Source organism: Diadema antillarum, unplaced genomic scaffold (genome assembly GCF_040938485.1).
Source record: "Diadema antillarum isolate AM-2024a unplaced genomic scaffold, OU_Dant_1.0 seq00000682_RagTag, whole genome shotgun sequence".
Lineage (NCBI taxonomy): Eukaryota > Metazoa > Echinodermata > Echinoidea > Diadematoida > Diadematidae > Diadema > Diadema antillarum.
Genome location: NW_027271587.1, coordinates 2,692,873 through 2,712,897, shown reverse-complemented (window position 1 = coordinate 2,712,897; position 20,025 = coordinate 2,692,873). Strand labels below are relative to the sequence as shown.

Sequence of the window (20,025 nt, the reverse complement as noted above, 5' to 3'; positions counted from 1 at the left end):
ATGCAATCCTAATACATGATGCTTGCCAGCGCATCCAAACAATAAAATGTTCACTTAATCCTGGCTGGCCTATTCAGTATCATGATACTACATAAAAAGTGTTGTAATGTGTATGAGAAATAATTATGAATGCTTCCCTAAGTCCCCCCCCCCCCCCCTTTCCGGCAACGCAGGTCATCTGTTTACCGCATGCGAGTTACCGACCTTTTTTTTTTTGGGGGGGGGGGGGGGAGGAGACTATTCGAAGGGCTATTCGGGGGACACCTCCCCCTAAAAAGGGGGATCGTTGATATAGGGGGTCCTTCATTATTTTTTCGCGATTGTTTCTTGTAATTAGGGGTATATAGTTTTCAGATCATTTCCAAACAAACCTGAAATAGAATACGAAATAGGGTGAGGTGACTTGCAAACCCCGCTGCGTGGTGTTTGCCCCGGTCATAATTATCCTCCCGAATGTGCGTACTATGCATGTCAGGCTAGCCTTCTTATCACAGTACATATCTCCACCCATGTACTGCACGCACGTCACGCTGCTTTGCCAGCTTCCTTTCCATGTGATGGAGCTAATTTTGCTGGCTTCCCTTCCATAGGATACGACCGGGGTAAAATCCTAGCCAATTTCCATCCTTAAAGGGGATAATCTATAAGAGTCTGGTACCAGCATACTCTCAAAACAAAATCGAGTGAAAATATTTACTCTTGAAGGAGTGAATACAAAAAAGAGTGAATTTTGAGTGAAAATGTTCATTTTCATTTGTTTTAGAGTGACGTCAGGGATCACTCCAAAATCTTCGAGTGATCCCTGGGGTCACTCCAAAACGAGTGAAAATGAAAATTTTCACTCTAAATTCACTCCAATTTCACTCTAAATTCACTTTTTTTTGTATTCACTCCTTCAAGAGTGAATATTTTCACTCCATTTTTTTAAAGAGTAAAATGTGTATAGTTGACCGCAAAAGTGGTGCTGGTGGAGGGGGGGGGGGGGGCGCACGCAAAGTGTTGACGGGCACACGGATTCGTTCTTTGTATAAACATGAATTTCATGAGGTGGTAACTCTGGTAAGCTTTAGTTGCTATTACAGATACATTCTGTCACTTTGAAAAGAAGTGGATAACCCTAACAAACTGGGAAAAAGAACGGTCATTTCGGAAATGTAATTATGAACTAATTACGAACTATTGTTATTGTAATCGCATTCATCCGAGATAATAAGCAGAACTGAAAATATCCCGAACTTCTTAATATTTGCGCAAATTCACGAAACTTCTACTCCATGTAATTACATTTGCTTCACTTCATTTTTTTTTTCTTTCATTGTGAACCTAACCGTGGACAAAAGTTCATCTTAAATAATTCATCTTGCATTTCTTGTTTTAATTCAGTCTAAAATCCGTATAACTCGCGACTTCTGATAACGTTTTTGGCACATTAGTCGCGAGCCGACGAGTTTCGTAGGCATTCACACACTCACGAGCTACACTGTGTACATGCATTTCCCCAAACGCACTACGTAATGTTAGAACAGGGAAGTAGTTTTCCTCGGTGGACTCATTCATGGTGAGCCGATGAGACCATGGGCAGATTTTATTCTATCACTAGCTGACGTCCGAGGTGTTAAGACTTGCACGTTTGCGGTACAAAAGTATAACATTGCTAGATAACAAAATATCCTATTGAGTTTCAAGGTGCACAGCTTTTCCCACCTTGGACGATTTGATGATGTTGACAAAAGCACAATCGATGCATGATCTCATCGTCACGTATCTCTCAGGGAGTAGGCTCACATCACTTACAGAGATGAGAAAGATGCACATCGCACAAGCAATATCCCCGGTGTTTTGTTTCTATTTGTCATTATTATTTTTTGGTATGTGTGGGAACGAAAATATCACTTATTAGGAGTGAGGTTTTTTTTCTTTTGAAGTACCTATATAATCCTGCTCAATCTGGGGGGGGGGGGGGAGGGGGATAATCTTCTTTTTTTCAATAGTTGTGCACTTTAAATTTTGACCATGTTGTATATATGTGTGAAGAACTCTGTTAAAGAAAATTGTCACGCTAACAAACATATGCTATCAGCAGGTAGAGTACTGAGGACGGTAACTAAGTCTTAATTCACAGCCCACATACATGTTAAGAACACAATGCTATGTGTATAAAGAAACAGACAAGCTGTGTCCACTGGCTGTGTTTAGTCTGAGTTTTGGGGGACATACTTTTGTGGTAAGCTCTTCTCTCGGGCCACATGGTGGCTTCCTTCAGGGAGATACCAAGCTGATTAAGAATTGGACACTTTTGTGCCAGAAGTTTGGCAATAATATACATAAGGTCAAGCACTCATCATGAATTTGGTCCTGTATATTTTGTGTTCTTCCTTGCAGAATGGCTGGCGTAGACAGCAAGGCGAAAACAAAAATCAGAAGTTATGCTTTCCTGGATCTTGAGACTACAGGGCTGGCAGAAGCGAAGATTACGGAGTTAAGCATTGCCGTCGTACATCGTGAAGACCTGCTGTCTGCACACTCACGCGTAATCTCCACCGGGAATGGCGAACGCGTTGAGCCCCAGAGCCTCAGACTACCAAGGATCGTGGACAGTTTGAATCTCTGCTTCGATCCTAACAGGAGATCGATGTACATGCCAGCTACTTGACCGGACTGTACAATGAAGATTTGCGCAGGAGTAAGAAGATGGTGTTCGAGAAGCACGCTGTGGATGCGGTGAATGCCCTCCTAGGAGAGGCAGGAGAAACCTGTGTGCTTGGTGGCCCACAACGGTAACAGTTTTGACTTTCGCGTGCTGCGCGAGGAACTGCAAGAGTTGTCTCCGACGTGCACGCTGGATCCCGACATCCTAAGGGTGGATACTGTGCCGGCATTCAGACACTTTGATAAAGTCCGTCACATACAGTGCCCTCCAGATATCCAATTCAATGACAATCCGTCTGTTAACCAGCAAGTACATATCATGCAAATTAACTAATATTTATCAACGCAAGCTGGGTGCTCTTCCGGAGGAGTCTCACACAGCCTTTGCCGATGTACAAACGCTGAATGAGGGTGGTGGTAGCTGATGCACAGATGTTCGTAGAGTGGGCTGATGAGAAGGCAAAGCGTTTCTTGGAATGAACTTTTGACTTCGAATAAAATCTGGTGAACACGATGGTAGAAGTTTGTAAAAATCAGAGATATTAAAAATACCTGGAAAGTTCTGGAGTTTGTGACGTTTAGTCATAGTAATAATGGTCACAAACATGTATATAAACTGTGTAAGAGGTAATAGTCACGTTATCTCACAATAATTCTCGGTATCGCCAAATGCGAAGAAAACTGCGCACGCCGAAGAGCCCTCTCACAGACGCACTGCGGGACTTCCCGTGCCATTGTCACTTCCGGTTGTCTCGCGCGTGTCGGAGTTCCCATCATACGATTCAATGGAGATATGTCTGGGGTATTTTTTTTTTTTTTTTTCGTTGTTACTCCTTATTTTCTTTGCTATAATTCGGCTCTAAAAAGTTGAACGTTTTGATTGTTTTACTGATTTGCGGTCACAAGAGTCATGGTTCACTACTGCAAGGCTTCCATGTGCTGGTCACTTGATGGAAAGAAAAGAAATCTTCAATAAAAGTATACCCCTGGATAAAGACATAAGCCGAGTGCATATTATGCAGCAAAATCCAGGGCAAGTTTGTTCCCTGAGTTACTCTGTAATGCATCTGAAATGCTGCTTTGTGCACGGCCACCATGGTATTGGCGATACACCCGAGAATTCTGGTATGTGTATGATATAAAATCATGTGTTTGTTTGATATTCTTGCTGTTTTCCACAACTCTTACTCTACTCAATGTAAAAAAAAAAAAGCCCCACATTGTTTGATATTCTTGCTGTTTTCACAACTCTTACTCTACTGAATGTAAAAAAAAGCCCCACATAATTTATTGTATGACTTCGATGCAAAAAAAAACAACAACAAACAAAACAAAACATAATTTATCGTATGACTTCAATGCCAAAGGGAAAAAAAAAAACGGATATGGATTGGCAAACAATTGTCTTTGTGTTTTTCACTACAGAACCTTACAGAAATTATAAAACAACATAGAAATGAGAAATTTGGATATATAAATGTCGACCACTATGATATAATGTGATTTTATACAAACCAATATAACGACCAGTGTGTTTGTTTGTTTGTTTGTTCATTTTCATCTGAGAAGATGGCTGGATAGTCCATATTCAGCTACGCTATAAGCTGGTCATCCATGGGGTCCAGTTGGATGTGACGAAGAAAACAAACTTAGTTTAAAGAAACAAAGCTCGAGAGAAAGGAGAACTCTTATTTTCGTTCACATATTCAGTTTCATTTAACTCATTTCCTATACCGGTATTAAGATACCTGCAAAATATCATGTAAAGCGAAATACCATACTACTGCCATTTTGAGCCTAAATAATATTTTAATTTAAAAAATTCCTATTTTGTGTGTGAAACCCAGTACAACTGATATGTCTGCAAATGTTAAAATGTCAACCACTCTTCTTTGTACTCGCCAAATGTGATGAATTAACTCACTACCCAAGTACGCAGTGTCAATGTCTAAAATTGTGTTGAACAGCATCGGAACATCTCGTTTCAGTATTGGTGTCACTTCCCCAACTTTCTGACATCACTTAACAGAAATATTTGCATGATTTAATGTACATTATCAGGATCACTCTAGGCACATATACCAAACGAGTTCCAGTGTTGGAATTGAACATTACTTCTTTCCAGTTTGCATTCAAACAGGATATCACGAAAGCCATCCTCAACCTTGCTTTACTCGTTATGATACTGAAACCAGCAGCATGTTTGATATGAAAGGAGTATCCTATATGTCTCATATTGCATTACTCGTTGTTCATTATACTTAATGTAGTAAAACAACTGTAGACTAGACACTTTTGTACTCTATGACGGCTTTCGTAGACAATTAAAAAATGGTTAGAAAAGCTTACACAACAACATGGCAGACCTTTTTGTATTGAAGGACTGTTTTCAGGAAAAGTATATACATATGATATATTATATATGATATATTACAAAACTGTAATCTCGACGATGAAATATATTCAGATGTGGCATCTTGGTATATAAATATTCTTTTTGGGACATAGGCCCTGCCTGTATTATCATTATTCTGGTCAAAGAAGTGCTTATATAGAGTTGACTTCCGGTATAATGAAGTCCTATATAGGGATCGGCAATTCTCTTTTTATATCACAATTTCGTTATAACGGAACAAATAAACAATAAAAATAGACAGTGAGGATAACATTGCGGCATAAATTTTTACTTTGTCGTAACCAGAATTTTGCCGCAACCGTGTTCGTTACGACAGGAGTGCACTGCACTAAAATAAAATTATGTCACAATGATGCTAAGTCTACTTCAGGTACGTTTCACCTATAGTGTAATAATTTTCCCTTCTTTTCATGTAACATAGTTTTGTTAAAATCAAGATTCTGCTCTATCTAGACGACTTTATACTGTTGTAGGCATCATTATTTTGTAATGAATTTACTATCAATGGGCAATAAAGGTGATTTTCGTTAATTTCTCAAAATTGTTATCCAATTTATATCTTGTTTTTTGAACATGTATTGCCTGTAACCTTCTGTCTGTTCATTCAAATCTAACCCTAACCAGGCCGGATTTTGGGGGCTGTTTTGTGGCCGGGGAAGGGTTGAATTAACCCCCCCCCCCCCCCCCCCCCCCAAGATCTCGGCCGTCGATCCCGCAATTGCCGTGAAAATTGGCAAATGCATTACCTGTGGCGTAATCTACCAAATTATATAAACAAAAAAGAAATTGACATTTTCAGTGCATTGACGATGCTAATAATATGCATAAATTCATACATTTTGCTCTAAATCAGAAAATATACAGCTCCCAAAATTCTTTATAGCATTCCTAACAATGTATTTGAAAAAAATCTGATATCAAAATTAATCAATGTATTGTTTTATGAATTTCGTATGTATTTCTTCGTTTTTTGACCTTTTGTTTAATCATCTATTTCACAAAATTTATGACAGAACCCATTTCGAGCATAATTATGCTAAAATTAATTGCTTTCGGCAGCCAATGAACGTGAAAATAATCATATCTTTTTGAATAAGGTGAAAAAAAAAATCCGTTTGCATAGACTTTGTACACAAAAATCATGTCTTAGAGCAATTTTTGGTCTGACAAGCATGTATGCCCGATTTTCACGAAAGTGGTGTCATAAGATGTGCAACACTTGCAAGTAAAAGTCAGCGAGTGGCGCGGTCAACAAATTTCGCGCGGCGGAATAATCGTGGAAAATGTCGAGGGGATCGACCCCCCCCCCCCCCCCCCCGCCGTGTAAGGGTTAAATCTTTCGTGTATTTACATAATTTGATATTACATTGTATATATATATATATATATAACGAAGAAACGAAGACGCGGATTCCGCGTCGAGACTCCTGAAGAAGGTGGATGGAAGCCACCGAAAATTTGAGTTGCTCAATAAACTCTATATTGGCGAAATATTGCTTTACCGGTTTATTCTTCGTTACATTGGAGCCAATACGTGAATTCGCAACATGTTTGGACCTAGACTATATATATATACGATGTGTATATATATATATATATATATAAAACTTATATAATATATAACCTATATATACCTATATATATATATATATATATATATATATATATATATATATACATATATATAATGACCAAGAGTGCATAATATGGAGATTTTATAGATGTGAAACCCATAGCGAGAGCTGCCATTTTGAGCATACGAGGAAAGATCGTCACTTGAAAATGACCACGGAAAATGTTGAAGGCTGCAAAATCGTATATTTGCTGTTTAACGTGATCTATTATTTTAAAATTATAATCGTGCATCACTGATAATCGGGGTGAGGTGAAAGAGTCAAAGAGTCAGACTGCCGTAGATAAGGCAGTGACACGGGCAGTTACGCATGCAGTGACGCTACCGGTATGCAGTCACGAACATCAATTTCGACGGTGGTAAATAATGGCAATTCCACTAATACCGTAAAGATGAAATGTATTACACATTTTGATAAATCTAAATCTGTGTCAAAGCTCGTCTTTTGAGAATAGTTGATTATGTTAGTTATATATTTATACATTATTTATAGTAGATTATTTTTCCATGATTCTTGTTTTCATATACACGCATATAGACTTATGGTATGGTGGATCTTACATGGTATTATGCGTTTCTACGATCTGATCATTATCATCATCATTTTCCAACTACTCTACTGTTCCTATACAAATGTATATAAATTCGTTTAATGAAGAGATAGGGTCAATGATCACTCTCATATTTCTATATTTTTCGATTTTGATAGATCGATTGTAGGCGCTATCGTGGGCGAAGCGTTGCCATCCACAGACATAAGAAACTTTAATCAATAACAGTTTAAAAATCAGGACCGATTAGGTCAGGACGGTGCAAGCGTGCGGAGACGCTTTACTCTCCGTCATGCAAGTGTGCGAAGCCATGTACTCACGTAATGATCATGTGATTCAGAATATGATAGCAACGTTTTATTTATCATTATGATTATAATGTGTGCGGGGATGTTTCAAAGCATTAATGGGCACACTGATCATATTAACAATGCAAATACGTCTGTAGGTCACATGCCAATCAGTTGGCGGGAAAACGCAGCGCGGTTATACGTACATGTATAGGCCCACTGTCGTCAACATACACTTTGAGCATCTCAATCGAAGCGCTGAGACTAAAACGCAAATTTTGGCTCGTCTAAAGGAGGTTTACCAGATCAAACCCTACGTAAGTATCTGACATTCGTTTGTTTGGTTGGTTGGTTAGTCGGTTGGTTTTTACGAGCTTATTAAGATATTCTGATGTGACTTCTATTAGTCTACCTAACTTTACAAGGGTGTTTTTCGAGCAATATGCTCTAGGCCTATGTTGGTTTTCCCGCCCAATTTCGTCAGAGTTGCATTTGATTTAACGGTGCGATCATTCAATTTAGAGCGCATTTGAACAAATCACAGAGGTCGACACTCAACAATCTAACAAGTTCATTCATTTTTGTCAAAATTACATTTCTCATTCCACTGACAAACCGTCATCGAAGCAACTGACTGCTAGCAAGATTATCTGTCACTATTTTGATTATCGACACTCGAAAATTGACAAATTTGAATTTACGTTTACCAGACTACTGCGCAAGTTTGAATGACAACTTCGCGTCATTAAACAGAATTAATTTCTCTCTACATTGAATGAAATAGAATCTATAAAAGGAATGATGTGAAAGGAAAATAAATGCTCAAAGAATGAAAATAGATCATAGAAGTTGAGCGACGGCGGAAATTGTTGAACTTGAAGGCCTATATATATTCATGAATTCGAAGGCAAATCTAAAGAAATTGGGAGGAAAAATCTATAATTCTAGTAACTAGTATACCTACTTTGTACACGCGGTTATATAACATCTATGATCTTATAGGATTAGAACCTCACTGCACTTTATTCTTGTAGTATGAACAACTATGCGTTGGGTCTCCGTTTCGGAAGTTTGTCAATATTTGAGTGACACAGCGTATTTGTAATAACTACCGATTCCGTCGTATTGCGGCATTTTTTTCCACTGGTATTAAATGGATACAAACGCTTTGAGGTGTTATGCCAGGGTGAGCATTCGCACCAAATATCTACTAACTAGAGTCTGTAGCTATCAGGCAAATATTGTTACAACGTAAGTTCAATGAGCACACGAGGTCTCAGAACAGATGTCTTTAAAATGTTTGAATTATTTGACTGTTGGTTAAAATTTCAACTGCGGAGGAAACTGGTTTAATATAATCATAGTTTTGGAGCAATTCAGGCAGAGAGACGTTCCCCCAGAAATGTGTATCAATTTGAGAGATTAAGAGTGGCTTGGTATCTGAAACAATGACAAGATATGTGTGCTTCTTCTAAAGTCGGCGTTGCGTTACAGGAAAACACCGCTCACTGTTCAAATTTACTTTCAGAAAACATCGCACAAATCGAACTATAGTAGTTCCATTTATTTCGGATTGAAATACGCGTGCAATTCAGTGAGCGACTGATTGTGTCATTGGCATCATCACACCATTCTATGTGACTCGTTCATTCACTTGGAATAAGGCCAGATCATAGTTCCACTTTGCGCATAAGCAGAAAAAGGTTATTTGCACTTACCCCACGACGTTTTTATGTTGGTTTTTCAATTCATGAGATAAGGATCTGTGCTGTCGTGATCAATCATGCATAATAAATTATGTCATCCTAATAAATGGTGCTTGCCAGCACATCCATCTGACAGCAACAATAAATGTTCATGAAATCCCGGTTGGCCTATGTTAAATTTGTGTTCAGTGCAAAACATTCAAGAATGCTTCCCGAAGCACCCCACCCCCTCACCCCCAATCAGTCAGATAGTCAATTAACTGTACAACATGTGAGCTCTCAATTTTTTTTTTTTTTTTTTTTATTTATTTTTTTTTGGGGGGGGTAAAGGAGTTTATTCTAGGGGCTCAATTCAGGGGAAACAGGGGAAATTGCTGAAAATCGTTGAAATAGAGGGTATTTTAGTATTTTTCCCCAGATATTTTCAATTAGAAGTAGTTTTTAAATAATTCCCAAACTAAACCTGAAATAGAGTCCCAGAAAGGGCTGGTTTCATCCCCTCCCCCCCCCCCCCCAAAAAAAAAAATCAACAACAACAACAAACAAAATAAGGGTAATGGGGCTGTTGAGTGTTGAGCTCACTGCATGTTTTGCTGCAAAGCATGCCCAGCTGGCCTTCTTTTCGAAGGACTTTTTGCCACCCATGCAGCTGCACTTATGTCATGCTGCTTTGCTAGATTCCTTTCCAAATACCAGTGATGAGGGGGTAAATTTGCAGGTTTCCCTTCCATAAGCCCATGATAGGGGATCAACATCCTAACCCATTTCCATCCCTGAAGGGGGAATCTCTAGGAATCTGGAACAAGCATAACTATGTGTATGGTTGACTGTATAAGGGGGGGGGGGGAGTATTGATGGGCTTTTCAGGTAAAGGTGGTCTTATATACAAGTTAAGTCTTTGTTTCAACATGAATTTCATGAGCTGTTACCACTGGCAAGCTTATACAGATGCATTTTGCCTGACTGACTGGGAAAAAGAGAGGTCACTTTGGAAATGTGGTTACGAGCAAATTACAAAATGGCTTACTATTGTGATTGTGACCTTAATATCCATACAAGGGAATAATGTGACATTTGAAAATATCCCAAACTTTGATTTTTGTGCAATTTCATGAAACTTCCACTGATTACTTTTGTTTCATTTCATTTTTCTTTTAACATGAACATAACCATGGACACAAGCTCATCATAAACAAGTTATTTTGCGTTTCTTGTTTAAAATCAGTCTCGGTTCCATGTAACTCATGACCTCTGATAATATTTTGACAGACCAGTCGCAAGCTGATGAGTTATGTATACATTCACACACTCACAAGGTACACTGTGTACATGCATTTCCCCAAATGCACTACGTAATAATGTCAGAACAGGGCAGTAGTTTTCCACGGTGGACTCATTCATGGTGAGCCGATGAGACAGTGGGCAGATTTTATTCTGCCATCAGCTGATGTTTGAGGTGTTACAAGTGAGATTTTTTGAAAAATAATACACGTACCCATTCATAATCTTGCTCAATCCTGGGGCATAATCTTTTTTCAAAGGTTGGGCGATTATTAATGCTTGGAAAAGTGTAGAACTCTATTTAACAATATATATATAAATATATATATTTATATATATATTATATATACATTAAAACAAATGTGTCATAGAATATCATCTATCATAGCAACTGGAATACTGAGTATGGAAACTTAGTCTTTATTCACAGCTCACATACCTGTCAAGAACACAATGCTATGTGTATTAACATACAGACAAGTTTCTTTACCTGCTGCATCTAGTCAAAGTTTTTGGGGAGAAATATTTGTGGCACGCCCAGCACCCTCTCTGGCCACCTGGTGGTGTCCTTCGGGGAGATACCAGGGAGTCAAAAGGCAGATTAAGAACTGAATAATTTTATGCCAACATTTTTGCAACATATCAAGAACTCATCCTAAATTACTGTACATTGTGTTCTTTCTTGCAGAATGGCAGGAGTAGTCAGGGTGGAGAGTTTTGCTTTCCTGGATCTTGAGATTACAGGGCTGGAAGAACCGAAGATTACGGAGTTGAGCATTGCCGTCGTACATCGTGAAGACCTGTTGTCGGCACATTCACACGTGGTCCACGTCGAAAATGGCGAACGCGTTGAGCCCCAGAGCCTCAGACTACCAAGGATCATGGACAGCTTGAATCTCCGCTTCGATCCTAACAAGGAGATCACAGAAGAGGCCAGCGAGTTGACCGGACTGTACAATGAAGATTTGCGCGCAAGAGTAAGAAGATGGTGTTCGAGAAGCACGCTGTGGATGCAGTGAATGCCCTCCTAGGCAGGCAGGAGAAACCTGTGTGCTTGGTGGCCCACAATGGTGACAAGTTCGACTTCCCCACGCTCAGCACAGAACTGGTAAGCGCGTCACTGCGCCTGGACCATGATGTATTAAGGGTGGATACCTTGCCAGCATTCAGACACTTTGATACAGTCCGTCAGGTAGGACGCTCTCCAGATATCCAATTCAATGACCACCGCAGCTACAAATTACCTTATATTCATCAACGCAAGCTGGGTGCTTTCCCGGAGGAGTCTCACACAGCCTTTGCCGATGTACAAACGCTGATGAAGGTGGTGATTGTTGATGCACAAATGTTTGTGGAGTGGGCCGACAAGTATGCAGTGTCAATGTCTTAAACTTGTTGCACAGCTTAAAGGCATAATTTACTATTTGCAGATGAAACAAAAACCCAGTATTGGTGCTTCAAAATAGTTCTAAAATGTGATTTAGGGATAGAAACACCCAATGTAAAAATTAGAACTAGTATAATCAATGATAGGTATTGTTAAATATACAAAATGTGATCAATAGTTATAATAAAAATGTTTCCAGACTAAACCGTCTACAGTTATGGTTTAATGAGAAAAATAGTGATATCTCATTATATTTTAGGCTTTATTGCAAAAATTTGATATGGTAGGATGTTTTGGATACAACTGCCTACACATATGCACCAAAAGTGATATCTTGAACATTTTTACAATCACTGCTCCCAAAGGTAAACAGGACCTTTAAGAACATCTCGATTCAGTATTGGTGCCACTTGCCCAACTTTCTGACATCGCTAACAGAATTATCTGCATGATTTACTGTAGATAATCAGGATCACTCAGCCTTTCAGCTAAACATCTGACTAAGTGCGCCATGCTGATACTCAGCACAAGATAGCTTGAAATCTATACAATTTAGGATACATACAGCAGACTTTCAGCAGTCCCCTACATTTGGCACACAGGGCTGCTGACATTCCCTCATCAAAACCAGGGAGATTCCAACAGCAATCAGCGATATATTTGTGTGTTACATGTACCTAATAGTCAGAAAGAATTCCTAGGTCAGTAGGCTTGCATTATATTCTTTTATCTGGACATGTTCAGCGCATAGGCATTCTCTTTTTTCCTTCTTTCCTTCCATTCTGTCAAGTCATGTCAGGTTATTGTTGTGTATCTCCTGTTTTGTTCCATCTTGTCTCAAATTATACAATGTATTTGTAATGAGTATTTGCAAATAAGTATTTCATAAGATTTTTCATTGAGTGGTTCACAACAAAATAGCTTGCTTTTTAGTGGACCTCTCAATTCTTTTTTTTTTTTCCTCAACTGAAGCATAACCATCCTTTGCAAAGTTGAATGTATATGTTTATGATATAATTCCTGATTTATGCTGTGTTATGTTTTGTTTGAGAAAAAAAGGAATGAAACAAATAAATTGAATTGAATTGAACTGAAAGGGTAAGGTGCCGTGCCACATAAGCACTTCCTCGATTACCTGAATCAAGTCAAAATCAAAGTCTGGCGAGTATTGAGAAACAATGACCAAAAAAAAAAAAAAAAAATGCTTGCCTGAATTGGGCAAGCAAAAACTGTTGAAGCCATTTTTTATTTTACATTTCCCCTACAAACCCATGAAACCAACAATACAGAAGCCCAAAGACACTGACTGCTCAGTGATGCAATGCACTTTAACTTCATTTCCTAAACCTTCCAACACTTAAGTGTACGTAACAAAGCCACAATGAAATGCAACACCAACACTTGATCAAACCAAGTTTGTTACTTAGTATTTAAGCGTGTGTATCAACATACATACATGTGCTGTTTATTCAAATGATTGTATTTCATTAAGCTCTCGACTTATAAGAGATTTTTGTTTTTGTTTTTGTTTTTGTTTTAATTAGTTTCTTAAATTTTTGGACTTTCTTTTCAGGCAAGTATAATTCATGTTCGAGCAAGTGTTCTAAAACAACTTGAAAATCTGCTTGCCTGACCGGACGAGCGGTAAAAAATAAAGGTTATTGTAGCACCCTGAAGGGCATCTATGTTTGTTTGTTTGTTTGTTTCAAGGAGCCTCTTGTAGAATCACATCGACCTGACAGCTATGGGCACATATACCAAATGAGTTCCAGTGTTGGAACTGAACATTACTTTCTTTCCAGTTTGCATTTAAACAGGATATCACAAAAGCTATCCTTTTTTTGTTCTCGTTATGACTCCGAAACCAGCAGCATGTTGATGTGGAATGATTATCCTATATTGTATTACTCTCTGTTCATCTTTAATGTAGTAAAACAACTGTAGAGTTGACACTTTTGCACTCAATGATGACTGTAGTAGACCATAAAAAAAAAAAAAAAAAAAAAAAAAAAATCAGTCCAAAAGCTTACTAGAATAGCATAGCAGAATATTTTTTTTTCCAGGTACATGTATTGAGAAGTATATACTATGATACATTGCACATTACAAAAGTGTAATCTGAGATTATAAACAATTAAATATATTTACATATGTGGCATCTCGATATATATAACTCATATATATAAAAAATGTATGATATATTCTTCTTGGGACGTAATAGAGGCTGTGTCTATCTATAGTATTATCATTATTATGGTCAAAGAAGTGCTTATTCTACAATATGTCACAATCATGCAAAGTCTACTTTGGTGTATGTTTCAGCTTGTGTAACAATTGTTTCCTTTCATTATCATGTCACATAATTTTGTCAAAAGTAAGTTTTTGCTCTATCTAGATGACTTAATGCTGCTGTAGGCATCATCATATTGTGCTGTATGTTGGAATTTACTATCAATGGGCAATAAAGGCGGTTTTTGTCCGGTTTTTTTTCTCAAAATTGTTATCCATTTGATCTCTTCAATTTTCTGAGCATGTATTGCCTGTAACCTTCTGTCTGTTCTTTTAGTTTCCTTTAAAATAATGGGAACATTGACCCCCTGCTCAAGTTGACTTCAAACAAACAGAACAAAATTGCACTATCAAAACAATACAAAAGTCATACAAATCTATTTAGAAATGAAATCAGAAAGATTTTGATAGTTTGCAGTGTGATCCGTGTTTGTTAACAGTGATGCCAGTCATGATCACGTATCGTCGTTGGGGTGACAAGACCTTATATCTCAACTGTAGGAGAAAATCTAATTTTTGGATTAATGGTCAGATAATTAGTTAAGTGATGTCCTGTCCACATCCTAGCTGTCTTACCCTAAAATGAAGCCATCATGGCATGTTAAAGGAAAGTCTATACCATTTGATATAGTGCTTTGGCTACCATTTTTTTTTCTCTCTCCTGAACATTTGACATTTTTCAGACACAAGGTCTTGTCACCCCAGTGACAATATGCAAACTAGATGCGAAAGAGATGTCATTGCATCAAACTTGTCCAAGTTCATTTGCCTTGTCAATGGAGCAACTATGATGTCCCCTTTAGAAAATCTCTGTTGCTGAATTGTTACAATATCTGATTAATGTAATGCATAGGGTGTAATTTCTTCATCTTAAATTCATTTCTAACAAGGAAATTTAGTAGGAAATGTGTGTGAATGTAGAATTGGTGACTGGTAAGGGCACATCGTCACCTCACCTAATTTGTCTAATATCACTATGTGGAAAAAAAAAATATGGGCAGCTTTAAATTTCCATACCCTGTACAACAGTTTTAACTGTTCAGGACCATGTTGCATAAATGTTGAGATCAAACATAAGTCTGAAAAATCAAACACAAGTCCCTGAATGCTCAATTCTGATTAGTTGCTACCTGACTTATGATTCATTTCTGACTTAAGTTTCATTGCATAGATTTATGCAACAAGGCCCTGTTTATTGACTTCTACTCCATTCCTTAAAGTCAACTTTAACTTGGGGTGAACTGAAGACTCAATTTAAAGTGTTATAGAGGTGACTGTGATGAGGGTGATGATGGTTATAAATGATGACTCACAAGAAACATTAATGACAGCTTTCACTGACAGGTAATGATGGAGTTAATGTGCCTTATGCAGTCCTTACCACTTAATCTGGTACCACTTCACAGCTACTTCATTTAATAGATGTACAAGATGAAAAAAAAAAAACAACCCAAATTTCTGATGCATGTTACATTTCCTGGATAATTGGTTAGGCATGTCCGTCAAATGGGTAGGAATTTTCAAGATGAACCTGATGTATTTTCATAGTTTCCTGCGGAAAACTTGTGTAAATATGATTTCTGAAGAAACTGTAAGGTGCTAAGAGACAACAGAGTTCTTAGGTTAATGTTTTAACGCCTTTTAGTGCAGTGTATGACCAATTTGCCATATCACTGGTACAAGTAGATGCATTTTTGCATGACGTGTATGAACTCTTGCACCAGCACCACAAACACTGCCAACACACACACACTAGCTTTACTGACACTCCAACCTTTCTTCAGGCCATTCATGAAAAATAAACTTATGATTGCTATTAAACATACAGCAACAGCATAATTCGCTCCAGCATAATTCGCTCCAGCACTTCGCTGTATACCATGTATAGGAGTCTAGCTAGCTAGCACATTACACATGTGTAGAAGCATGCATTTGGCTTGATAAGCACTTGGTTCACATAATATGTCAGGCTGCATGTAGACTGTTTACAAAATTATGCTGTAGACAACTATATAAGGCTGTTGTAAGGCATGTAGTCTGTACAGTTGCTATAGGTGGCATACCATGCTATGAGAGTGATACAGAGAGGTGTGTGAGAAGTGTGTGGTGATTGTAGCTTAATACGTTCTCCAGTCAATTGGGTACCCCGCTTGATCGAATGAGAAATGCTCTGCCAGACACTACCTGATCAATGGACAAGTCCAGCTTCATAGACATGTGGGTTGAGTGAATGCAGCAATATTAGTAGAACACATCATTGAGAGTTTGAGGAAAATCGGACAATCCGTTCAAAAGTTATGAATTTTTAAAGCTTCTGCACAGTTACTGATGGATGAGAGGACTACTACAGCTTGTGATGCAAAATGTGTACAACGATATAAAGAACATACAAAGAAAATTCAACATGTTTTCACTTTTCTGGCGTAATACGAGGTCACTTGACTACCTTCTTTCAGAAGGCAAGGGAAATAACATTACCCTTAACATAATTATGTCAGTGACAAGTCGAGGAAAGTTACACTTTCTTCAAAAAGTAAAATTTTGCGAAATTCTCTTTATATTTTTCCTTACATCGTTCTACACATGTGACATCAGACACTGTAGTAGTCTTCTCATCCAGCAGTGACTGCACATATACCTAAAATATTCATAACGTTTGAATGGATTGTCCGATTTCCTCAAACTCTCACTGATGCGTTCTACTAATACTCCTGCATTCAATCAATCCACATGTCTTTGGAAGTAAAATTCTTTGACACTATCAGATATGGTCCATTTTAACATTTCTGATAGCCACAAGAAATGTTGTCATATTAAAGGGAAAACAAATATGGTAGATCGAGGATTCTTAACGTCGACGCCGCCATACTGTGTCGTCTGTATCACCATCACATGCGTGCATGCACTGCATTCTACATGAGCAAGCTCCACACAACTATACAGGTGAGCTGTTTGTTTTCACTCCAGCTATATACCAGTGGTGACGTATACCAGACTGTTGGAATTGATGGAGTCAGACTCCCCTTCCCATAATGCCTTGGCAATGAGATGCTCCACCGTTTTAATATCGATGGAGCCAGAAATGCACCCCCCTCTCTCACCTGTGCCTCTGCTCAGCTTCCGGTGGCACCACTGACCTCCTGGCCTTCTGGTTCTGCCTCTTGACGTGGTCCGGATCCTTCTCCATGGCTGTGAAGGCGTGTCTGCTGATATGGAGATCCTCCTCCGTCGCCGCCTCCTCTGCCTCTCTCACCTCCTGGTGGCCGTAGGGTGCGCCGTTGGTGATCCTGGTGGTGCCAAGTTCGTTGGCCAGGGCCCGTTCATACTCCTCCTCATCTTCATCATCTGAAAAAGGAGCGAAAAGTAAAGAGGACCAAACTCAGGCCATTCCTTCTTCTTCTTCGCTTTGGTGCACTGTGTCTTTAAGATACGGAAAACTGAAAGTTAGCTTCTCCTGGCACCTGCTTATTCCAGCAAAAAAAAAGAAAGAAAGAAAAGACAAAAATGATAAATAGAAATTTAACCCTACCTAGGCCGGGGCTATTTAGGTAGATGTGATGTAATCTAAAATACTGTGAAGTAGATTTTTAAAAGAATTATCATTTATGCTAAATTATACTAATTTATGCATAATGATGCATGAAATCATACTATTTGGTATAAATCACTAAATAAGGCTCAAAATAGACACATTTTTAGTGTAAATATTCTTTTTAGTGTCTGTACCAAATGTAAGGAAAAAAAATTGTGCCATCAAAAAATTTCTTAAGTATCTCATTGCTATTTGAATTTCTTATTATTTGTTTTTTCGACGGTATGTTTTTCATTATTTTTTCGATAAAATTTGTCCACAACATTGTTCTGAACATGAAAATATGTTATTGAATGATTTTAATCAATAAAACCCCCAAATAATCATGCTTTTATGAAATTTGCCTGTAAGCACAGTTTGCATTGAAATTGTACATGGATTCACGTTTTTTAGCAACTTTTGGTCTGACATGCATGTACACATTTATGCGTAACTTCGAAAACCGCACGCCCAGGCAACATAAATTTGGTGTCAAAAGATGCAGGAGACTCAAAGAAAAAAGTCATGGAACATCACGGCGATAGCTTTTTGCGATGGTGATACATCGCATGGAACGCCGGGCCTAGTTAGAGCTAACAAATGCACAAATAAAAAGTGGGAAGTTTTTTTTTTTTTTTCCATGTTCACATACCTGAAGCAAAGACATTTCCTTTAGATGCAGATTTACACATGAACACGCTTTTCAGAAAACAAAAATATACACAAATAGTTACTCCATCTGACAGTTTTAGAAATTCGTTTACTAATAACAGAAATATTAGTGTCATCTCTCTGAAGAGATCAATTGGATAACTATCCAACCAAGTTCGTCTGATCACCACCTTTTCTAACTTTGCATGCAATTCCATATTGGTCATTAAACTCCCTTCACATGATACTGCTCTTATCAAATACATCATAATGTCATACCTGCCAACCCCGAGATTTAATAAATCTGAACAAACAAAGAAAAATTATTTAAAAATCTGAACTTTCATAAATTTCATATGATTTACTATTAACAGATATTTCCAAAAAATAAGAACACACTGAAATTAATGTATTTTCTTTCAGTGAAAATTCTGAATATTCATATTAAAACTGAACAGTTGGCAGGTATGTAATGTGTAGATAAAAGATGTTATGCATCAAATGAAAGGAAATAGATTTTAATTGTTCTCAGAAAAGAAGGTCATTTCTATTCCTTTTTAGACATAATCAATTGTGGACACTTGAATGCTGGTTCTTAATTTGCCACCAGTCACTATGAAAGCCTGATGAAGTTAGGCAAATATCAATCAACCTCACATTCTGGAATCAAAACTTAGCCAACAGTATACACAAAAAAGTTCAATACAACACACCATAACATAAACATGAAAACATTCTGCATTTTGAAATTTGGATAAGAGTCTGGAAAAACAGACAGAATCTGTGTTTGAAAAAAATGTTAAACTTGGTATTTTTCAAGTGAATTATCTTATCCTGCAGTTTTGTTTTGTTTTGTGTGTTGTTGTAGTTTACCCAACTTCATCAGAGTCTCATTTACAATTCTGATTTCCAGCAGAGAGCTGGGAAGTCTAGAATTTGATTAGCAGAGGCATGGTGGCCTTGGCCACTAAAACTGATATTGGGCTACCAAATTTCCAAAAGATTCTCTTTTGGTGGCCCGATCGGGCAACTAAGATTAAAAAAGGATTGTTAGGTTTCCTTTCGTGTCAGGCCAATACATTTCTTTTCTGGGCCACCGAAATTTCAAATTTAAAGATTTTAGCCACCCTAGAGGGCCACCAGAGAAAAAAAGTTAGTGTTGGGCCCTGCCACAGAGGTCAGAGCCTCTCACCAGATGCCTTCTTGGTGGGGTCACCCATGATCCGAATCTTCCTCTCGGGAATGACCGGCTCCCCGTCCTCGTTTCCCGTGTTCTCCGGGACCAGGTCCACGGCCCACTGCTCCTCCAGCCGGGATCGGGGAAAGTAGAGTGGCAGGAGCTCTCGGTACAGGTGCTGGGGAGAGATGGGGAGTGGGTTGAAATGTGGAGATACACGATAAAATTGAGGAATGGAAGGAGATGTATATTTCCTGAAGAGATGTCAAATGATTGATTGATTCATTCATTCGTTCATTGCTTGATTGATTGATTGTGAGATATCAAATATCAAGTAGTAAGAGACACATTACAGGCCACTCCTATTATAGCGAATTATAAAATGGGTTCAAGAATGTAGCCAATTGGAAGCGCTGAAATGAGT

The 20,025-nt window shown here is 38.2% G+C and overlaps 1 protein-coding gene across 1 annotated transcript in view; it reads right to left on the bottom strand.

Annotated features, from left to right (window-relative positions):
* The window catches only part of LOC139737099 (protein GDAP2 homolog), a 66,837-nt gene that overhangs the window by 29,456 nt on the left and 17,356 nt on the right, over nt 1-20,025 (bottom strand). The window contains exons 7-8 of the mRNA XM_071647776.1: nt 19,617-19,779; nt 17,304-17,538 (exon numbers count right to left, since the gene is read on the bottom strand). Of these exons, the coding sequence (XP_071503877.1) occupies nt 17,304-17,538; nt 19,617-19,779 (398 nt within the window). The remainder of the gene's footprint in view (nt 1-17,303; nt 17,539-19,616; nt 19,780-20,025) is intronic.